Consider the following 23,770-nt stretch of genomic DNA (forward strand, 5'->3'; position numbering starts at 1 on the left):
TATATATCAATTTACAAATTCGAAATATTACACATTTGTTAATCAATTTGTTAAATTAATCGTTAAATAATGATGTGGTAAGACTACGTGTCATGTATGACTGTCAAATTTGTGCCATGTGAATAAAAATAAACAAAGAAATTTAATTATTTATAATTACCACTCCAAAATATTTAAAAAAAAATCCAATTCATTCTTATGCCCCGCCCTTCCCCAAAACCCCAGCATCCCTTTCCCATATCCCTCACGGCCGCTGCCCCACTCCAATCCAGACCTGATCCAGTCCTGATGAAGCGGAACCAGAAGAAGCTTCAGAGCCCTGGAATTTCTGGGTACGAAGAAGTTTCAAAGGCCTGGAATTGCAGTGCTTTTTTCTTGACGACTAACAAACAAAGATCGTGAACGGGAATTACGCGAACACGACGACTCGAGTCGTCGAAGGTGGGAGACGACGTCAACGAAGACGAAGCCAACCGCCTGCTGCAGCCCCAATCCGTGTCGCTGTCATCTTGTTTGATTTGTTCTTGGAATTTGGTTTCACTGCTTAAATATGTTAATTTCACAGAAAAGAGAGATGTTGATGCAGTGGGTGGATGGGAGAGAAAGTGGTTGCGGGATTGGGGGACTGGGAGAGAAGGGATTTTAGAAGAGATGGTGGGAATAGGATGGGGCAGCGGCGCTAAGGGATGTGGGGAAGGGATGATCTAGGGTTTCGGGGAAGGGCGGGTCATGATGAATAAATATTGGATGTTTGTTTTTCCTAATAATTTGAAATGATGTTTTAAAATTATTTAGCTTATTTATTTATTTTTTATTCACATAACACAAATTTAATACCCATACATGCCACGTCAACAAATATATGCCACATCGTCTTGCCACGTTATCATTTAACAGTTAAATTGACAGAAAACTGAACAGAGGTTTGATATTGTAACGAATTTATAAGTTGATGTATAATATTGAAATGTTTAAAACATGAAGTTTGTGATTGTGATTAGACTCATACTTGAAGTAGTTTTATGTAATTTACTCAAAATTTTAATTGGCTACCTTTGATTTTGGACATACTTTTTAAAATTTTCTTAAATCCTTATTTGACTATGCCATGATTTTAAAGTTTTTTAAAAGCCTAATTAACTACACCTCATTTTAATGTTGGAAGCGGATGAGTGCACGGCACTCGAAAACATGCCAGATTTTTCGATTTGTTGAGTATGAAGGAATTGCATCTGAATCACTCCTCCAAACTCATTGAGATTCCAGGCTTGGATAAGTTGCCAAACTCTGTGACAATGATTCATATGGAAGGGTGCACCAATCTCAATGATGCTTGCAAGGAAATAATCCTGCAGTTCCTCTCTCTCTCTCTCTCACGACCTCTCATGCACACATGAATGCATGTCTTCATTGCTTGTACAAGTCTTGCTCCACACGGTAAAGAGATGGAGTGAGTGCGAGTTAAAATGGTTGCTTTTTTATCCTGGAAATGTTTTTCCTTAATTCCTGGTTTAGGGGCATGCCACAAAGTAATTAAAGGCGTTGACTGTATGCATCATTTTCTCTTCAGATAACTCCCAATTTGGTGATTATCTACGCATTTTGTGTTGTAAGCTGTACCCATCGCAGGGAGTTTTATCTTTTGAGTCATTATTTATCCTATTATATCTTCCAAATTATACAGCATAACTCAGTTGTGATTCGTATTGGTGTCCAGGTGAGCTAATTCCCTTCTCTTTTGGCCCTGAAATTGTACTCCAATAAAATTAGTTAGGACACCATTTTGGTACACATCCCACACTCTTTGGTTCGCAAATTCTACAAATCGAATATAAATGGATGTCTATTTTGACATATTGTCCAATGAACCACCTTATCACGATGACTGGACATCAATGTTTAAAAAGCCGAATGCGAAACCAAGCCATTTCATGGATAGCTTCACCTAGGCGACAGCCTCACTTACCTAAAAGGGAAATTTTATTTAAACTCATGCAACCTTTTCTACACCCTTTATTGAAGATGGCTGAATTCCAGAATAGTTCTTCTTTAGAACTCCATGTGCTGTGTCAAAAAATATTCATGCTGATAACTATTGAGAGAGTGATAGAGCAATAGAGCGATGGCCGACTATAGAAGAGAGAAAGAGAGAATGGTGCTTTATTTATACTAATCATGATGGACTTTCTTGCCCTACAAGTAATACAAAGCTTATGAGAATTTGACATCCAAATCCTATTGAGATTCCTACTTTAGCATTACACCATAAGGATCCATATCATAACTGAGTATCTGAAGTTTCAAACCATGCCATTCTATAGAAGGACATATATATATATATTTTTTTTTTTTTTAACTTTTTTTTTTGTTTGTAATGTTCTGTAATCAAGGAACACTTTTTTTTTTTTTATAAGGATTCACGGCACCATTGGGTAACTGGGGAAAATATTTCAAACCATGAAATCGTATTGCTTGGCGTACAATGGACAAATAATTAGATTCAGTATATATTTCTTCTCTAATCAAGGAACACATTTTGTTCTGCAGCAAACAAGTGCATGAAAGTACAATGAGCTATAGCAAATAAGGGAAACTTATTTATAGGAAATACCCACTTTCTCTGATCCTCAGGTAGTCAAAGGATCCAAAGCAAGGAATTCACCGCAAGTTACCATACGTAATGGCTTCAAAAAATGCAGCTTCTGAGTTGAGAGGAGTTGAGAAACTTGTTTCATTGTTGGTCGAGAAAGTGGATTGGGATGCAAGCATGAAAACACAATCTTCACAAGAGAGACAACTTCCCCTGCTTCTTGATGTGTTGGAGGCGAAATGCGTTGGTCCAACACATCCACGATTGGCATTCGATGGGCTGGCAACGCAGATGACGAGGACGAAGAAGGTATCGATGAGAATGATGAGGACAAATCTCCGGGATGCCTTCCCATGATTGTTTCCAATGCGACAACTCCAAAGCTATAAACATCACATGTTTCATTCACTTCCATTGTATACGTAAGCTCTGCTTAGAATAAGCTCTTAGCAATGGGATTATTAGTATCGGTATATAATAAACTATATCAAAGATTCTATGTTTAGAACATTTTATCATCAGGAAGAAAAACAGACGAGAATTTTTTTTAGATCACCAATTAATCTTAATATAAAAAAACCAGATTCTGGATCACCTGTAACAACCAAATTATCCTACACATAATCTCAAAGCTCTATTCCAAATCAAAGGATGTAATTTCTGCCTAACAACGAAAAATAATAATATTCAGCACAAAAATATCCAAGAAAAATTCAAAAATTTATGCAAGATGTCAGAATCATTTGTCTAAAAGAAAAAACAAAAGAATATATTGAACAAAACACAATTTTACCTGGTGCAACATATCCATATGTGCCTGCAACGGCAGTCCAATTAGTTGAGTCTCGATTCAAAAATTTAGCAGTGCCAAAGTCTGAAACAAAGGCTCATTCAGAATCCAGCAAAATGTTGTTGCTTGATATGTCTTGGTGCACAATTGGTGGCATGACATCATGGTGCATGTATGCCAAGGCATGAGCTACACTGTTAACAATATTCACCCTTCTTCTCCACCCCATTTCTTTAGCTTCTTCATCTTTGCTCAAAATTTTAGCCAAGCTACCTCTTTCAAGAAACTCATACACCAAGAACGAGTGTCGATGGTGCAAACAAAACCCATAAAGCTTCGCAATGTTTTGGTGTCTTATCTCTGTCAATGCTCTTATTTCATTCAAAAACCCTTTCTCCAAATTCTTCTCGCCATCCCACAAGTGATTGAGTTTCTTCACAGCCACTATGTCACCACATGATAAATTTGCTCTGTAGACGCTTCCATGTCCTCCGCTCCCGATGCAATATATGGAATCAAAGTCTTCTGTCCCCCTTAGGATTTCCTCATACATTTACTTTCCATTAAAATTCAGAACTGAAAACGACACTTCTTCATGCATGCTTTTTTCTCCTTTATCTCGATGCTTCTTATTTCTTTCCACTATGTAGGAAATTGTAAAGAAAGCACAAAGAAGGAAAACTGTTGCTAGAAGGGTGAATGTGATTACAATTAACCGTTTGTGGTCATTTCTTGAGCCATGCGTACAGGGTTGCAATGTTCTAATGTTGCCATACAATCCTTTGTTCCCTTGTAATGCTTCTGGCAGAGCTTCTCGAAATGCTCTGATGTTGGGAAGAAGACCTTCCAATTCATTGTAAGATATGTCAACATATAACAAGCCATGCATGCCTTCAAAACTTGATGGTACGAAACCCGAAAGATTGTTGTGGGAAAGATTGAGCATCTCCAAGCTCTTCATTTTGGTGATTTCTGGTGGTATGCTACCTTCAAGTGAGTTGTAACTTAAATAAAGTTCGGTCAACTGAACTAACTTCCCCAATTCAAGTGGAATTCCTTGAGAAAGGTTGTTGTTGCTCAAATTCATATGGTAGAGTATGAGAAAGTCACCTAGAATGCCCGCAATTGACCCATTAAATTTGTTCAATGACAAGTCGAGATATTCAAGATTGATCAGTGATCTAAGTTTTGAGGGTATACGGTCTGAAAATTGATTTCCATTTAACTTCAACTTCTGCAAAGAAGTCATTCTTCCGAGTCCCTTGGGAATCACCCCAACTAAGCGATTTGAAGCAAGATCCGAGTACATGAATTTTCTGTGCATGGACAATCTCAGGAGGTATGGTACCAGCAAGGTTGTTTCCCACAATTAGTAAGGTTTGTAATTGTGGGGACTATCCCCAGTTTTGTGAGATTTCCCCATAGAAATTATTGTGACTTAGATCTATAAAATCAAGATTTGGATATATACCAAAGTTTGCAAATATATTTCTGTCAATTTGTTCCCATTAAGATGAACTCTAAATAAGCTCATGCAATTTTTCAAGCTTTTGGGTATTGGACTAGTAAAAAGGTTGTTTTGTACTGAAACGTTTATGAGTTGTCCACTGTGGCAAATATTGTTTGGCAAACAACTAGAAAATTGGTTGTCGTCTAATCCCATTCTAGTCAACTTGAGGTTCCCTATCTTTTGAGGTATGGAACCCGAAAGTTGGTTAGATCTTAGGTTTAAGATTTTCAAATTGGCCAAGTTACCATAAGAAGCGGGAATTGAACCATTGAGTTGATTCTCAGACAAATCTAGACTCCGAAGAGGTTTTAAGTTACCAATACTTTAGGAATAGTGCCAGAAAGATTATTACTGAGGAGATAGAGAAAGGTAAGGTCTATGAGATCACCTAGGGATTTTGGGATTGAAACATTGAGTTGATTATGAGCTAAATCTAGCTTCACAAGCGATTTCAAGTTCCCTATCTCTTTAGGAATTGAACCAGAAAGATTATTAGTGTAGAGATAGAGAATAGTAAGGTTTGTGAGATCACCTAGGGATGGGATTGAACCATTGAGTTGATTCTTAAACAAATCTAGCTCCGCAAGAGATTTTCAAGTTCCCTATCTCTTTAGGATTTGAACCAGAAAGATTATTACTGAAGAGATGAAGAAGGGTAAGGTCTGTGAGATCACCTAGGGATTTTGGGATTGAACCATTGAGTTGATTCTCAGACAAATCTAGTTCCACAAGGGATTTCAAGTTCCCTATCTCTTTAGGAATTGAACCAGAAAGATTATTAGTGTAGAGATAGAGAACAGTAAGGTTTGTGAGATCACCTAGGGATGGGATCGAACCATTGAGTTGATTCTTAGACAAGGGTAGCTTCACAAGAGATTTCAAGTTCCATATCTCTTTAGGAATTGAACCAGAAAGATTATTAGCATAGAGATAGAGAAAAGTAAGGTTTGTGAGATCACCTAGGAATGCAGAGATCGAACCATTGAGTTGATTCTGATACAAACAAAGTTCCACAAGAGATTTTAAGTTACCTATCTCTTTAGGAATAGAACCAAAAAGGTGATTGTTGAACAAGTACAACACACTTAGCTTCTTTAAGTTTCCAATGTTTTGAGGGATAAGACCTGTTAAATTGTTATTGCACAATTGTAGCTCCATAAGAGATTTCAAGTTTCCTATCTCTTTAGGAATTGTGCTAGAAAGATTATTATTACAAAAATATAGACGGGTAAGGTTGGTTAGATCACTCAGTGATGTTGGGATTGGACCATTAAGTTTATTATAGCTAATGGCTAGTTGGACAAGAGATTTTAAGTTCCCTATTTTCTCAGGAATTATGCCAGACAAGTTATTTTGATAAAGCAAAATATGGGTTTTGCAGGATACAAATTTCTGGTGGAATGCTCCCAAACAACTTATTTTCCGAGAGATCAAGATAGATGAGTTTGGAAAGGGAACTGATATGAGGTGGAATGCTCCCAAACAACTAATTTTCCGAGAGATCAAGATAGATGAGTTTGGAAAGGGAACTGATCTCAGGTGGAATGACATCAAAGAGATTATTGTAGTTGGGGTTGAGGTATTCAAGATTGGGGAATTATGAGAATTTTGTGGCTCATGACCAATTCGCACATGCACGTTCAAAAATAGTGTATCTTTACTAATCAGCTTATGTACTGACTTAGAACTTACGAGCATGCATGCTTGTGACTCAGGACTTAGGAGCATGCATGCTTGTGAATCTGCGATTGTTCCGTGCTGTTTGATTTGGCATTTTTCACATTTTGAAAGTTGAATTGAGGTTGCAGAATGCAGAGTATTTCTTCTCTTTTGTTTTGTTTTCCTACCCGAGAAGAATTTTCGTTCATGTAATCAAAACCCACAAATTTCACATCTCAGTCACTACAATGTTGAAGAAAATTCTCGATCTCACTTACCAACTCGATTATGGTTATTTTAGAACACAGAGTAGATGAAATGTGAAGCCATGAAAATTAGACAAAAAGAAACCATTGTTTGATTCTGTTTAGTCCCAAGAAAAATGAAATTGCAACTACAAAGCACCCCATTTACGTATGAGCCAAAGCACACAAATCAACATCAAATAGATTGTAATAGTGGAGTTGAAGAAAACACTTTCAAGGTAAAACATAGGAAAGAGCATTCCCATGTAATCATCAAAATACTGATACGAAAAACATAGGAAGAAGAAAACCCTCGTGCCTTCGTAGAAAGCTCCAACAGAAGACAACATGAAAAACTAGCCTTAATCTACAGTCCAAGATTAATTCAATTAAAGTTTAATCAAAACAAGAGTAATATGAAACTAATACTCCCCTTTGTTGAAGATGGCTAAATTCCAAAATATTTCTTCTGTGGAACTCCATGTGGAATGTTGAAAAATATTCCTGCTAATAACTAATGAGAGAGTGATAGAGAGATGGCTGACTATATATAGAAGAGGGAAAGAGAAAGGGTGCTTTATTTATACTAATTATTATGGACTTTCTTGCCTTACCAGAAATACAAGGCTTATGAGAATTTGATATCCAAATTCTATTGAGATTCCTACTTTAATTTTACACTAGGGATCCATGTCAACATTGAGTATCTGAAATTTCAAACCATGCCATTCTGCAGAAAGATTTATTTTTTTATTTTTTTATTTTTTATTTTTTTTTATTTTTTTTTTGTAATGTTTTATTTACTCACTAGGGAAAATATTTGAAACCATGCCATCGTACTGCATAGAAAACCGTGGACAAATAATTAGATCCAGTACATTTCTTTTGTAACCAAGGAACACATTTTGTTATGCACCAAACAAGTGCATGAAAGTACAATGAGCCATAGCAAATAAGGGAAACTTATTTATACGAAATACCCACTTTCTCTAATTCTCAGGCAGCCAAAGGATCTAGAGCAAGCAATTCACTGCAGGTTACCATACGTAATGGCTTTGACAAATGCAACTTCTAAGTTGAGAGGAGTTGAGAAACTTGTTTCATTGTTGGACGAGATTGTGGACTGGGATGCAAGCATGAAAATACAATCTTCACAAGAGAGAGAACTTCCCCTACTTCTTGATGCGTTGGAGGAGAAATACGATGGTCTAGAACATCCACGATCAGCTTTTGATGGGCTGGGAATGCAGATGACAGGGCCGGTCTAGAGATTTTTGAGGCCCAGGGCGACGCCAAAAAAAGTGCCCTAACTTTATATAAGAAAATTATTTATTTTCACACGTAAGACATCAATAAAATTATACTTGGAAAAGCACTTTAAACTCAATAATTTAGAAACACAGAAAGACTAATTTATTTTGTATCGAGAGAAGGAAACCAAAAAACTCCGGGCTTACAAGTAGATATATGATGACTTTTGTTTTCCATCTGAACTTTGAAAGTATTTTTGTATAAATCGTGAGGCGTCTTTTCTTATTTACTAACCTTGTCAATATGGGACTAAAAAAATAATGATGTTTTTGAGTTTTTAATTGATATGTATTAGTAATGAATAGTCACTAAATTAAACATTTTGATGACACATCATATAATTTGCAAATTTGCTCTAAAAATTTGGTCTACGTATTACTCATTGTTGAAGATTAGACTTGAATTGAAACAAATATTTAAAAATAACAACCCACATAGCGACTAGCTAATAACTAAAAATAAATTAACAACCAAACAAAAATTTTTAAAAATTGAAAAGAATAAACATGCACATGGCATTTCGAACTTAGGACCTCTCATCAATTTTAAACAACAAAAACCATTGCTTCTAATTAAACTTCTTAATCCTTTAACCAAATTTTATAAGTTTATACTCTTATGAAAAGAAATTTGTAAAAATTGGAAAGTAAATAAGCAATGTGGTGTTTTGAACCCAAGGCCTCCTCCTTATTTTCAAATGACAAAACCACCACTTCTAGTTAAATTTCTGTGTCATTGAACCAAATTTTATAAACTTATACTCTTATGAAACCATATATAAATATACCACCGTAATAATTTTGGTGCCCCCAATTTTTTTGAGCCCCGGACGGTCACCCTGCCTGCATTGGGCCTGGGCCGGCCCTGCAGATGACGATGACGAAGAAGGTACTGATGAGAATGATGAGAACAAATCTCCTTATTGTTTCCAAAGCGACAACTCCAAAGCTATAAACATCACATTTTTCATTCACTTCCACTGTATGTGCAAGCTTTGCTCAGAATAAGCTCATAGCAACGAGATTATTAGTATGGATATATAATAAATTATATACAAGACTTCAATATTTAGAACATTTTGTCAAAGAAAAACGGGCAAGAACTTTTTTAGATCACAAGTTAATCTTAATATAAAAGAAGCAAATTCTAGATCAACAACCAAATTATCCTAGTTTTGCTGAGGGAGCAACCTCATTTTTCACCTTGAATTGATCAAAATAGGTGAAATTTCTTATTATTCGTGGAGGATTAGATCCAGTAACTGGAGGTCTATGGTCTAAACATCTTTCATATGTTCACTAATTACTTAACTATTTATTGGCGGGTCTCTTTGTATGTGTTGTACGGAAAGAGGAGGACTCAATGATTATTCGTTCGTCGAAACCGGAAGTTAAAATAAGAGCGTCTCTTATTCAAGTCATTCAAAATATCTCTCTTCATTCCATATATTATATAGAGTTAGGTAAAATTTCATGTGATTTAGTAAACAAAATATAAATTCCGTCATTGTTAGATTGATCCATATGATTCGATGAAGAATGAGCAAATAATGGGGTTTTTGTCTTTAAACGGGAAATTAAAAAAAAAAAATGCTTGGGGGTGGAAATGAGTTATGAGAAAGTCACCTAGAATGCTAGCAATTGACCCAATGAATTTGTTTGATGACAAGTCGAGATATTCAAGATCAATCAGTGATCCAAATTTTGAGGGTATACGGCCTGAAAATTGATTTCCATTCAACATTAACTTCTACAAAGAAGTCATTCTTCCGAGTCCTTTTGGAATCACCCCAACTAAGCGATTTGAAGAAAGAATGAGGACATGAATTTTCTGTGCATTGACAATCTGAGGAGGTATTCTACCAGGAAGGCTTTTTCCTGCAATTAGTAGCGTTTCTAATTGTGGACATTGCCCCCCAGTTTTGTGAGATTTCCCCATAGAAGTTATTGTGGCTCATATCTATAAAATAAAGATTTGGATAGACACCAAAGTTTCAGATCCTGTCAATTTGTTCCCATTAAGACAAACTCTAAATAAGCTCATGTTAGTTTTCAAGCTTTTGGGGATTGGACCAGTAAAAAAGTTGTTTTATACTTAAGTGTTTGTGAGTTGTCTACAATGGCAAAAGTTGGTCAACTTAAGGTCCTCTTTCTCTTGAGGTGTGGAGCCCAAAAATTGGTTACTCCTAGGTTTAAGCTTTTCAATTTAGCTAGGTTACTGTATGAAGCGGGAATTAAACCATTGAGTTGATTCTCAGTAAGACCAAGCTTCAAAAGGAACTTTAAGTTCCTTATCTATTCAGGAATAGTGCCAAAAAGATTATTTTTGTACAGATAGAGAACGGTAAGGTTTGTGAGATCACCAACAATTAGTTTATCAGATGGTCTATCAACCAATTCTCATGTATTGTTTTTCTCAAGCATTTCTACCTCAGCTTCCATAGCTTTCTTCCAGGCAATATCAGACTATCAGTGGCAGAATCTTCAAACCTTTCTGGTTCATTCATACTCACATTACATCTTGCTTGAATTTAACTTAGAGATCTTGTCCTTATTGGTGTATTCCTGCACTGCTTGATTCTCCAATTTCAACTTGAGTGTTAGTTGCAAGCCTGGAAGCTGAGATTAAGAACCCCTCTCTTCCAACTGTTGATCTTCCTCAATGATTTCAAGTATCATTTTGCATTGTTATTCATCTTAGTCAAATTCAAATTCATAGGAAAGCTTAGTCTAGTTACTTCTCAAAGTGCCAATTCCAATTACCATTTTACATTCCTAGAGAGAAATATCTTCTGAGATTCAAGCTGCAACCTTTTCAACCTTTCCATACCCCAGAAAAATACCCTTCACTGAGTTCTCATCCAGTTTTTGTCTTAATTGAATTGGAATGTGAGAGTAACAAATGCATCCAAACACCTTGAGATGCTTAATTCCTGGTTTTTAACCATAGAATGCCTCAAATGGAGTTTTATTCTTAACAACTTTGGTAGGGTATCTATTGAGAATATAAACTGCAGTATTGACAACTTCACCCCAAAACTCATATTGCATTTTCTTGCCATGAAGCATACACTTAGCCATTTCAATGATAGTCTTATTCTTCCTCTTAGCCACACCATTATGTTGAGGAGAATAGGCCACAATTAGTTACCTTTCAAGCCTTATATCATCATAGAACTTCTAAAATTCCATAGAAATGTACTCTTCACCTTTGTCGCTCCTCAATTTTTTGATCGGATAGCCACATTGTAGTTCCACCATGGCTTTGAACATTTTAAACACATTGAACACCTCATGTTGGTGCTCTAGAAGTTACAATTAACACATTCTTGTACAATCATCTATAAAAGTCAAGAAGTAATTATTGCCACCAAATGTTGTCACCTGCATATGGCCACATACATTAAAGTATCAAATATGGTGGATGACTTGCTCTCCAAGTTATCTCTCGACTGAAGGCTTCTCTGTGGTGCTTTCCCACTGCATAATCTTCACGCACTCCTTGTGTTTGCTTCAAATTTGGCATTCTCAATACCATTTCTTTACTGACAAGTAACTATAGGTTTTGGAAATTCAAATGTCCAAACCTTTTGTGCCAATCCCAAGCATAGTCTTCCACTGCAGCTTTCAATATATTAAGTTTCATATCTTCCATTATTAAAGGAAAACATATGTTCCATATCATTTGTATTGTAACAACATGATTTTCCAGCATCCTGTCTTCAAAGATTGCAACCTCATCATCTCCAAACATAAGGAAATATTAGTGTTACATCATTTTTGTCCAACACTCAGCAAATTTCCATCCAACTGCTTGAACAAGCTAAACATTTCCCATTTTGATTTTAGTGGTTATATTCTTGTCAACATTACTGAGCAATAACTCATGAGAAGTCATATGGTTGCTACAACCATTGTCAATAAACCAGACATGCTCATCCTTGATCACTAATGCTAAATTGCAAGCAAAGAACATAGAAGTCTCTTCACCTACGTCTTTAGCATAGTCACTTGTTGTATCATTTTACTTATGCAATCCTTGGCAATGTGCCCAAGCTTATCACACTTGTGATACTTTGGTTTTCCCTTGATCCAACACTCACCAAAATGAAGATTTCCACATATCTTGCACCCATCTTTGTTAGTATTACTCTTGATTGCAATATTGTTCTTCTCATTGTACTTCATAAATGGTTTCTTATCTTTGTTCTTCCAAGGCTTCTTGCCTTTGTAACCACCAGATTGATTATGGTTTCTTCCCTACAAACTCAAACTACTAGAGGTTCTCTCAGTGACATCATTGTTCTCTGAGTGCCTAATTAGTCTTGGTTCAAACCTTTTCAAAGTTGCAACAACTTCATTTGGATAAATTTCACTTATCTTCTTGGCTCCCTCAATCACAACAACAATATTATCATACTGAGGTGTAGGACTAATTAAAATTTTCTTGATAATCCTTTTATTAGGCAGTTCTTCAGCATACATATTCATTTTGGTTTATCAATCCAAACACCTTAGTTAAGAGTCACCTTTGTACTCTTGCTGCTATACATCCCAAGAAACTTTTGCAGTTTCTTGGTTTGCAATCCTTGGGAAGATCTCATCACTCACAGCTCCTTGAATCCATCCTATAGCTCTTGCATTGCAAGCAACCAAATCTTGAGCAACGAGAAGTTACTTTTCATCCATCAATTTCTCATATGAGGAAGCTTTGAATCCTTTTTCAACAAATTTCCACAGATTGTGGGATTTAAAGATTGTCTTCATCCTTATGCACCAAAGCTCATAGTTGGTGCCACTGAAGACTAAAGCTCGAAGCTCAGCACTTAATCCAACCATCTTGCAGCTCGATTTGAGTTCTTAGCCACTCACAAATCCACGCCGCTTGATTCACCATGAAGAAAGCTCTAAGGCCATGTTAGTGTTTTAGTGTTTTCTAGGTGAATTTTGATGTAAATTTTGTATGAATTTCAACAAAAAAAAAAAAATCATTGGAACTTATGACAGGTATGGTGTATATCTATTAACAATGTATAGCCTGGTCCAGATTGTTTTAGTTATGATGATATGCAAGAAGGCACACAAATACTCATTGACAGGTGAAGATAATGCATAACTTCTTTTAATGGGTTTGCTTCGATATGAAAATCATCACAGAGATAGAAGTAAAATATGATACAAACTGCATAACTTCTTTCAACGGTTTTGCAATTGTCAATATAAAACGTGCCTAGCTCAAAGCCCCTAAAGAGGAATGTAGGCATTTTCCCATATCAGTTGTAGATGTGGCCGAAAGTGTTTCCTAAGGTAGTTCCCAGAAGCAAACAAATGCAGAATGAACTTACTCATGGCAGCCATCAGTGTCTGCAAGTGGTCTTTTACCACAATGATGGAAAGGAGTTGAGCCTTTTCATGATGGCATGGGTTTGAATCTTGTGGGTGACTAATCTAACAAAATCTATCGTTTGACCAAAAAAAAAAAGAAAAAAAAAAAATCAATGTCCATGTGTCTCCACAACTTCAATACAATGAACTTGTACATAATTCCAATAAATGTTTTTTAAGTGCAACTTAATGCAAATGCATAGCGATATCTTTGCAAAAGTTCATCATGGTGTTTTCCTTGACTGCACAACCTTTTCCAATTCACACGAGGTGAAAATTAATCACACTAATATTATCTGGGAATATTAGCCCTATGTCTACAAGGCTCCAAAAAACAAAGAAAAGTCATGACCACTTAGCACAGTGGATTCAAAAACTTCTACCTTGACACAAACCAAAAACCACAAGCCATTTTTGTGAAACAAAATTCGTACTGTCGTGGGAAGGAGCTGCTTAAGGCAAAATAAATTTCAGTTTTCGCCAGAGTCATGGAACATATGGTTTAGACCTTATATCAAAGTGGTAGAGTTTCATATTTTGCCCAAACTAAAACATTCAGCCTGAGCTGTAAAAGTAAATGAATCTTACACACTTGAGAAGCATCTTTATTTAACTAAACATAATTTGTTTGTTGCATCGAAACTTTCAGAAAGCTAAACCAAAAGTTGTTTGAAACCCAGTAAGCCACATAACATGGTTTTTTTTTTCTTTTTCTTTTTTTAAATTTAGTCTTTTGTAACTGAGTTCAAATCTTCGTGCTCGTAAATTAGAGTAGTTTAGACTACAACTTGTATAGAAAAATTATATTCTTTTGATGATATGAGTAATTGAAGAAAAAACGGAAACGAAAGTTGCACTAAATTTCAAACTAGGTAGTCCTAAAGTGCATCTAAAGTCTAAAGGTGAGAGAAATTGAGATGAACTTCCATCTTCTAATGTTAGAACCCAACTCTACTTCTTTCTCAATTGCACAGCAACTTGTATTACAAAAGACTATTACAACATCAACTCATTTTCCTCACTAAGCTACCTATTTATACAACATATACTATTACCCTACATCTGAGAGCCTCTAGCCATCAGCTTCTTGCTCCGGCTTGCAGCCCAGTATCCACCCCACTCTAGCCCTCCTCCCCCTTCCCCTTTCCTTCCCACCCTCTGATCTCCTTTCTCGCCCCCACCCTCTCCCAAAAAAAACCTTCCTTGTTTTTGGTCTCCACCCCTCTCTTCAACCCCACCCTTCCTCTGTTTTATTTTCCCTTCCTTCCCCGTCTTTCCTGGGATTTGCTTCCAAGCTCCATCTTTCTTCTCTTCTTCACCAATATTCTCCTCTTCTTTCCTTATTTTCTTTCCATTTTCACTTCTGCTTACCCTTTATTTCCTTGCATTTCTCTCGCTGCGTTCTTTCCTTTATTTTCTAGCTTCCTTGAACCTTGTCTCAACCTCCCTGAGCTTGTCTCAAATCTAGGTTTTATGCCCCTTTTTACCCCTAATGTTTCTCTCCATCGTCAATCCTTCACCTTCGACCTCTGCTACTCAGCCTTTCGCGTGTCTCTCTTTGGCGGCGCACTTTGGTGTTGGGTGGTTGTTGAAGTGCATTTAGTACTCTTTGGTAGGATTATTGAAGTGCATTTTGCGTGGGTAGCTTGCTCACCTCCATTTTTAGTTCATCTAGTTTGTTCGTGGGTTTTTTCTCTTGGTGGTGGTGACAGATCTAGGGCATTTGTTGTTGAGGCTTGCTCCTTTTGGACCTTTTTTATTGTATTTATTGGCTTATGCTTGTATTTGGATTGTTTTATTACAATCAATTTATTGTATTAGTTTTTATTAATGAATGTTATTTGTTGACCAAAAGAAAAATACAACATATACTATTAATATGATGCCGACACATGGCATCCTAACAATATATTCCATCGCCTGGAATTCCACGCCTTTGGTTGTTGTAGGCTTGCTCTTTTTGGACTTTTTTATTGTATTTACTGGCTTATGCTTGTATTTGGATTGCTTTTTGACAATCTATTTCTTGTATTAGTTTTTATTAACGAAGATTGGCTTTCTCCTTGGTTTTTTTTACCATTTTTTTTTGTGATCCTCCCCTGTGACCTTCACTTTAACCTTCCATCAGTCTTGATCCGACAATCCCACTTCCAACTTTCCCTTTTCTTCTTCTCCCTCAAGTTTTTCCACCTCCATGACTCTAATCTAGCCATTTTTTTACTTTTCCATTTGCTTCAGTCCTACATCATTCTCACACATCTCTGATTCTGCAACCATCTCTTCCACCCGCGTTTTGCGGTTTTCTAGGAAGGAGTGCAGAGCTTCGGCTCATATGGTGTCCACACCACTACCCTCCAATTGTATGTCGTTTTCGGCTTTGTTGATGGGGGAAAGTTCTTTCCCTCTGGCTTCTTTCTTTGGTGGTTGCGGTTTCGATTTCTGTGGCGTTTGGTGGAGGAGGATGGAGCCTTCTTCTTTAGGGTTGTGTTTGGTGAGAGCATTGGCCTGGGATGCTGGATCGGTGGCCGGTTCTTCTACAGCGGCGGAGGAAGCTAGTCTTTTAGGGTTTTTTTGTTTTAGGCCCTTCTCTCGAGTTGGGGATCCACTTTTTGTTTTGTGTTTACTGTGTATTTGGGTCCCTTTATCTGTAATTATACTCTCTTGGTAATGAAAATTACCGTTGTCCAAAAAACAAAAAAAAAAAACAACAACATATACTATTAATATGGTGCCGACATGTGGCATCCTAACAATATATTCCACCGCCTGGAATTCCACGCCCCCTGGACTTGGAAAATTCTCTCATATTCACCAAGCCAAAAATGGCATCAAATTACTGTTGGACCCCAAAATTACTGTTTCTCTTGTTAAAGTTTTTTATTTCTTTATTTTACATAAAGTTAACAGAGTTTATTTTTTGTGTCAAATGATAGATTTTATTAAATTAGATGCTACATTAGTCACTAACGGAATTTGTCCAGGCAAAAGATGGGCAGATTGATACTGATTGTGATTATGGTCGCTCTATTTAATGGTAGAATTGTTTTCTTGATAAGAAAAATGTGAAAAGTAAACACAATGTTCCAAGTTTAAACTTTATTGATAGGCTTTTTTATCAAAAGAATGTTTCATGAAATTCGAGGCCTTTTTTGTTGCTATCAAATTTCATGGAAAGGCCTGAGTTTTCATAGATTGGGACACTTCTATGCATGAAACACAAAAGGCTAGTTGTTATGTAATGAAGGGAAAGAGTTTAAATTCGGAACGCAGTGAGTTGAAGAGCAATCTCCTATCTATTAGCGCAATTCACCATTTACATATCATGTTATTCTAGTTGCCCTTCTTAAGCCTTTGTTGCAATAATGAAAGTGTAATTTTGAGTAAGTTAAGAATGCATGTCATGCTTGACAATGTTCAATTTTTACAACATATGTATACTTATTAAGATGGATGTAACTAAATTACTTAGTACTTAATAGTTTTAAAAACAACAAATTTGGATTGAAGGACACCAAACGTGCCCCAAAATATCTTTGTGCAATATGGTACCTTGGGTAGACGCCTCCAAAGAAAAAAGAAAAAAGAAAAAAGAAAAAAAGCAGTACTATGAGGCCTCTGTTGTTTTTTTCCCCTTTTTTCTATGTATATATATATATATATATATATATATATATATATATATATATATATATATATATATATATATATATATATATATATATATATATATATATATAGTAACCAAAAGTTGATTCACTTTAAAGTTAAGCACTAAAAAGTGTTGGTAAAACAAAATATCTTGCTTATTTTTTTAAAAAAAATGGTCTGCAAACAACAGCTTTTGAAAATAGCTTGTAAGTTGATTTTAAAAGTTGCTTTCATAAAAAAAAAAGGAGTTGAGCCCTTAGTGAATAGTTTAAATTCCTTTAATACCTTATTAGTTTTTAAAAATGATTTTATTTATCTTTCTACACACATTTATCCCTTGGAGAACAAAGTGACTCGCACCACCTACAACTACAAACACTAACCTTAGACCACCTCCGTCAATACAACCACCATTGTTGTTGCCACAATCATCAGTCATCACCACTGTCACCACCACCACCACCACCATATCCATAACCGTCCCCACTTCTATCGTTGCCACCAAAGCAACTTCCTTCACCATAACCATAACCACCATTACTGTCGTTGTCACCACCCCTACCACAGTTGTTACCTTTACACTTCAATCGCTACACTTCATTATTGGTAGCACCACCATATCCTTACAATTGCCGCCGCCACCACCACCACTATCATCAGTGCCATTTTGTCATTAGATATAATTATATCACTTTTACATTACAATTTACCATAAACTTTTACACTATTTTTCATATTCATAGCACTTATGAAAATACAGTTTACCAAAAACTCAATTGTTTTATTTTACGACTAATTATTTTTAAAGCATAACAAAAACAACTTTTTAAAAAGGAAAACAATCCTAATTAACCCTTATTCTTATTTAAATTCATGATTTTGCTCTAAAATAGAAAATATGTTGCAGTCTTATTAGATTAGGAATGTGATTGTGTAAATCCTAGTAGATATGGGAATGTGTCTTATATTCCTATTAGGAGTTGATTACCTATGAAGAGTTGCAATCCTAAAGGGTAAGGAATTAACCTTCCCTACTACTATAAATAAAGGCACAATGGGGTGGAATAGAACACACCTCACAATTACACATTTCTCTCTTCTCTTTACTGTTGCCGCACTTTTCTTTCTCTCTATGGCCTCCATAATCGTTCAGTAAATTATGCCTACAACACGTTATCAGCACGCTCTTGACGTTACGCTAAAGAGAGTTTATTATTCTATTAGGAGAGTATTACGTTTTAATCATTCTTATTATGACTAATTTATTATTTTGAATTGATCTACATGCTATTGATTCAATTTAATTTTTCTGTGTTGAACGTGATACAGCGCATTGGATCTTCTACAAATTCAAAGGCTTTTTATTGTTTCTGCCAATTAGGTACGCAATTATGCTTTATGGAATTTGTGAGTCAAAGAATATAAATAAATTAGAAGCATATTAGGGTTTTTCTAGCCCTATAAATTTCGAAAAAGAATTTAAGATTTATGGGAACAACTTCGATTGAGCCATGGCCTAGGGTTTTTGCATGTTGCTAGGCCCGCAGACCTTTATAATAGCATACCAGCCAGTGGGTTTTCTCCTGGTCCAGCCTAAGCCAGACCAAGCCAACCCGTGCTGGGCTTGTCCTCGCACTCTGTATAAAAGGAGCCCAGCTCCCTCAAATGTGGCAGATCAGAATTTACAAAAAAAAATCAAATACAAAAATATTTAGAGCTCTGCTCCTTCATCTCTCATTCACTCTTCTTACATAGCTTTCTTGTGCTACTTGTAGGCTGATTAAGGGAATTGAGAATTGGGTCGTATCAATGGTATCATCCTTCTCAAATCCTGGTTTCCCTCATGTGCACGCCCACCCAACCCGTCTTCTTGCCATGGATGCACGTCTCTTCGCTGCAATCGACTCATTTGAAGCTTCGATGAGTGCTGCGATCCGTGAAGCTATGGATTCTGCACTCATCGCCATTCACAAGGTTGTGAATCTTATACTCGTAGAAATCCGCAGTGACTTTGCTCAGTTGCACCGTGACTTGGATTTCCATGTTGAGGGAGATTCTAATCCACCCTCGATGTGTTTCGAGGAAGCTGAATCAATCGAGGTTGGTCACCAAAAACCTCACAACGGAGACGGCAACCCATTGCGAATTTCATCAACAATCCACGACCATTCCATTCCGCCATTGCTCTCATCTTCACCGATGTTACGCGCACTAGCAACTTTGACCGTTAAACCACAGTCGAACGATTCCGTTGCAGCCCTAATTTCTCTGCCAGAATCGAAGAGAATGATTTATGCTTCGACGATGACCTCTGCTTCGCGGTTTCTCTGTAAGCACTTCTTCTTTGATAATACAAAAACTGGAGCCGAGGTAGTTCTCTATTTGCGTTTCATTATAACAACTTCGAAAGCTATATTTCCTTCTCTTTTGACTATTGCATTTCGGAATGATAAATATGGTTGGATAAATTGGTATCTTATGGGTAAATTTGTGAAGAAGCATTTGTTTGCATTGCATATGTTTGATGAATTGCCTAAGAGATGGAGAGAAAACAATATGGCAATAACTGAGTTGGTGAAGGAAAGGTTTTCCAATAAATACTTCCCATCTGATCCTTCCAACAACCATTCAATCCCATAAACCATTTTGTTATTGCGAGAATTATGTCGAACAAATCGTGGAGAGCAGAGGAGAGTTGTTGCCAATACCTATTATCAGCTGCTTCTTTCTCAAAGTGACAACAATGTGAAGTTTATTGTTCTTGATCAGCTGACTGAGCTAAAGTCTTCTCATAGAGAAGTTGTAGCTGATATGTTCATGGACGTGCTGAGGGCACTTTCTAGTTATAATCTTGACATCAAGAGAAAGACCCTAGACATTGTTCTTAGCTTGGTTACTTGCACAAACATCAATGAGCTTGTTCTTATTTTGAAAAGGGAATCAAGACTCATACTGGAGAGCTAGAAAAGAATGGTGAATACAAGCAGATGCTTATTCAGGATATTTACTCTTGTGCAATAAAGTTCCTAGAAGTGGCGAGCACAGTGGTACATCTGTTGATGGATTTCTTAGGAGGCAACAATGTTGCTTCTGCTGTTAATATGATTGTTTTTATCTGAGAAATAATAGAAACCAACCCTAGAGTAAAGGTATCTATAATAACAAAGTTATTAGTCACTTTCTACCAAATCCGAACATCACGGGTTTGTTCTTCCGGCCTTTGGATTTTTGCAGCATGTTGCACGTTACTTCCTGAATTTAAGGGTGGAACTGCATCAATTAAACGGTGCCTAAGTGAATCACCCTTTCTCTCAGTTTCAGAAGAAGAAAGTAATGATTCTTCACAAAAGGTTCAGCAAGTAAACTTCATGACCATGTCTTTTAAAAGACCTACTATTCTTGCTGATGGAACTTATGCCACACATCATGCTGCATCTAGAATTGCTTTCTCTCCTCCTACCCTTTTCAAGGATCTGTGGCATCTGGGAACTTGAGATCCCTGCTTCTCACTGGTGACTTTTTCCTTGGGACAGTTGTTGCATACCTTATGACCAAACTTGCCCTGAGATTGGAAAGGGTCTAACCATCAAAAGTTGAAGTGAATAAAGCATTTTCGCAAGCACTGGTGATTGTTGTTTCTATGTTGCAATTAGGACAATCTCCAGTTCTTCCACATCCAATTGACAGTGATTCTTTTGCCGGGGTGGTCCTCTGCACAAGATTGCTATGCAATACTGGTGATGAGGTCAGAAAAATATGGTTAAAATCTTGCTGTCAAAGTTTTGTTGACATGCTTTCAAAAAAACAATTAAGGGAGACATAAGAGATAAAAGCAACGGCTCAGATTTCTCAAGCACAACCAGTTCATTTATTACTACATAAAGCTATTTTAGGTGCGCTTTATGCAGGACACATTCATAGCTTGTTACAGAGGGAATGCATTATTGAATCATTTCTTCGAGGTTTGTCATGGTTGCTCTAATTCATTGATAAATGGATACTTAGCATGGATCTTGAAAATCATAAGCTCAATCCTCGTATTGAACACTATGGATGCATTGTGGATCTTCTTAGCCATGCTAATCTGTTAAATGTGGCTGAAAAGTTCATCAGAGATATGCCTACTCAACTTGATGTGGTTATATGGGGATCTCTGTTTTTTACATGTAAGATTTATGGGAACATAGAATTGGCAAAGTTGGTTGACAAAAGGACTGAGGTGTTTGAACCCCAAGGTGCTTATGTTAATTCACCAAGAGACGCTAGAAGTCCCTTAATTTGGGATGTTGGTCATGGTCACCAAGATGCAATGGAAGTTCTGTTACAAAACAATGTTAATCTTGTTGCTGAAAATAATTACAGTATTACACCTTTGCAGTCATCTGTTTTGGTTGGTTCACTACCATGCTTAGAATTATTGGTTCATATTGATCATCTAAATATGCATATCACCCCCTGGGAAGTTGCATTGATATTGGGACAATGGGTTTTTGATATTAAAAAAGACACAAAAATGCCAGTTTACTATGCTTTGATCAAATTGCTACAGGACAAGGACTTATCTGTAAGGTTGGCAGCTTGTAGGTCTCTTTGTTTGCAGTGAAGATGCTAGTTTCTCAAAAAGAGAATTCATCAATCTTCTCCCTATCTATTGGAATTCAAGCCTTAAGTTGATTAAGCAAGTTCAGGAGCTTGACTTAAAGAAGGCTTGGGAGGAATCTGCCAATGAATGCCTTCTGCAAATTCAACTTCTTGTTGCTTTGAGGACAACAGCTAATTAGGAGGATTTCCACAATTCCATTTTTAAGCCTTGAGGACAAGGCTAATTTTCAAGGGGGGAATATTGTTATGAACCCAAAATGTAATTGAGGTTTATGCTTTAATTGAATTGTTAAGAATTGTTAAATATACCAGCTGGTGTTTTAAGAAGTAGAGTCTGTATAAAAGGAGCACAACTCCCTCAAATGTGGCAGATCAGAATTTACAACAAAGAAATTAAATACAAAAATATTTAGAGTTATGCTCATTCATCTCTCCTTCCTTCTTCTTCCATAGCTTTCTTGTGCTACTTGCAGGTTTATTAAGGGAATTGAGAATTGGGTCGTATCACAATCAGCATATCTTCCATCAGCCTGCAGCTAAATGGGGTTAGCTTCTGTTTGGGCTTGTTACCCACGTAGTGGACCAAGCCTAATTAACTGGGTTCTTCGGTGCTGGGTTTCATGCCCCCGACCTCTGATCCAAAATGCCAGCGCATGCTGGGCCCCGTCATTTTCCCCCGGCCCGCTCTGCTGATTGCAGCACGCTGGGCTCCCCATTTCTTTTTCCCAGCCCGTGACTGCAACATGCATGCAAAGCTTGTTTTACAAGTTGTTGGGCTGCCTGCAGCAGCCTTACAAGGCCCACATTCCCACTGCAAGCCTGTAGCTTGCACACGCTGATCAAGCTGCCACGTGTGGCTTGCCCAAGCCAAATTGGCCCGTTTCTAATTCTAGCTACACCTAACCATGAGGTGCCCACGGCTAAGCTCAAAGTGGGGCTATATTTTTCGACCACATGTTATTATTTTAGCATTCTAAATAATTTTAACCCATATGTTAATATTATTTTTGCTTTACAATCGACCCCGTATGGACCAATTTATTGAATTAATTAAAAGGGACCTGTAGTCCATTAATCTGATTATGAATCCAAAATTATTAACCTGAAGATCATTTTTGGACATTAATGATTCAATAATTTATTTCTCTTCTTTGAACCGTGACATACTTTCGTAGTAACGAAGCTTTCACACTTAAGTTCTCGAAGAACCTCAAATCCACTACACTTAAATCAACATATTGCATTCTGTGTTCTTGCAGGAACCTCTCTTTTATGAACTAACCATTCATAAACTAAATTGAACCTGTAGTTTCAAATTTAATGCCTTTGAAACCCGAAGGTTTCATAAAACAATACACCCATGAAAACCATGTCTTAGAACCCAAATGTTCTAACTTTGATGCTTATGGATGATTCATTCTCATAACACTAATCGCAATCTTGTTCCCTCTAATTCAATGGATTGTCAAACTATCACAAGTTTGATTTCCCTTATTGGGATGTTTCTAATACAAACCATTTTATATGTGGGTACAAGACGTGAATCTCCACTTGACATTAAGAAGCTGAGAAACCAATGTAGCCAACAATGGCATGGAATAGCTAAATAAGCCTCCGCCATGATCTTCATTCGAAGAATTATGCCTGAAGCATTACAAATGGAAATACCTCAAGAACGAGGATTCCATGGCTCTTTGGCTCGCTCCTATGGATTGTCTAATTATGAAAGACATTGCCTGAAGCACACCATGATTACGTCCATGAATGTGTATGATTCTGAAGTTTATAAATCCGATCAAATTTTGACTAAAGAATACTTTTCTCGACCTTTCTTGTTTCTAACTTGCTCCTGAAGCAACAAGTGTAGAAAGTGGAAGTTTACCAAATTCTTGGATTTGATTACTACCACAAACATATGGTAAAATCAAGGCCTGCCAAGGTGTGGCATCATGCCCGAAGCATGATCCTTGACCTAAAACTTCAAGAATAAGGGGTAATATTCCCGAACCTCAACCCTGCAGAATCTACTTC

The 23,770-nt window shown here is 36.8% G+C and overlaps 1 protein-coding gene and 1 pseudogene across 15 annotated transcripts; one reads left to right on the forward strand and one right to left on the reverse strand.

Moving 5' to 3' along the window:
* Positions 1-2,627: 2,627 nt before the first annotated feature.
* Positions 2,628-9,956, reverse strand: LOC137726489 (MDIS1-interacting receptor like kinase 2-like). Of its 15 annotated transcripts, none has more exons than XM_088686205.1 (6): positions 6,277-6,490; positions 6,056-6,209; positions 5,565-5,698; positions 5,329-5,422; positions 3,384-5,185; positions 2,628-3,019 (listed from the first exon to the last, which is right to left on the reverse strand). In XM_088686205.1, the coding sequence occupies exon 6, from the start codon at positions 3,003-3,005 to the stop codon at positions 2,628-2,630; it is 378 nt and encodes a 125-aa protein (XP_088542331.1). In that variant the 5' UTR covers positions 3,006-3,019; positions 3,384-5,185; positions 5,329-5,422; positions 5,565-5,698; positions 6,056-6,209; positions 6,277-6,490. The 15 variants fall into 15 exon arrangements, with proteins under 15 accessions (XP_088542331.1, XP_088542327.1, XP_088542333.1 ...); XM_088686201.1 differs by having other exon boundaries at positions 5,329-5,431; positions 5,502-6,065; positions 6,138-6,209; positions 6,277-6,478; XM_088686207.1 differs by lacking the exon at positions 6,056-6,209 and adding an exon at positions 5,768-5,997 and having other exon boundaries at positions 6,281-6,394.
* Positions 9,957-19,786: 9,830 nt separating this feature from the next.
* LOC148690481 (coatomer subunit beta-1 pseudogene) lies at positions 19,787-22,167 on the forward strand (annotated as a pseudogene).
* Positions 22,168-23,770: the final 1,603 nt, after the last annotated feature.

Source organism: Pyrus communis, chromosome 15 (genome assembly GCF_041283825.1).
Source record: "Pyrus communis isolate YQ-2024b chromosome 15, ASM4128382v1, whole genome shotgun sequence".
NCBI lineage: Eukaryota > Viridiplantae > Streptophyta > Magnoliopsida > Rosales > Rosaceae > Pyrus > Pyrus communis.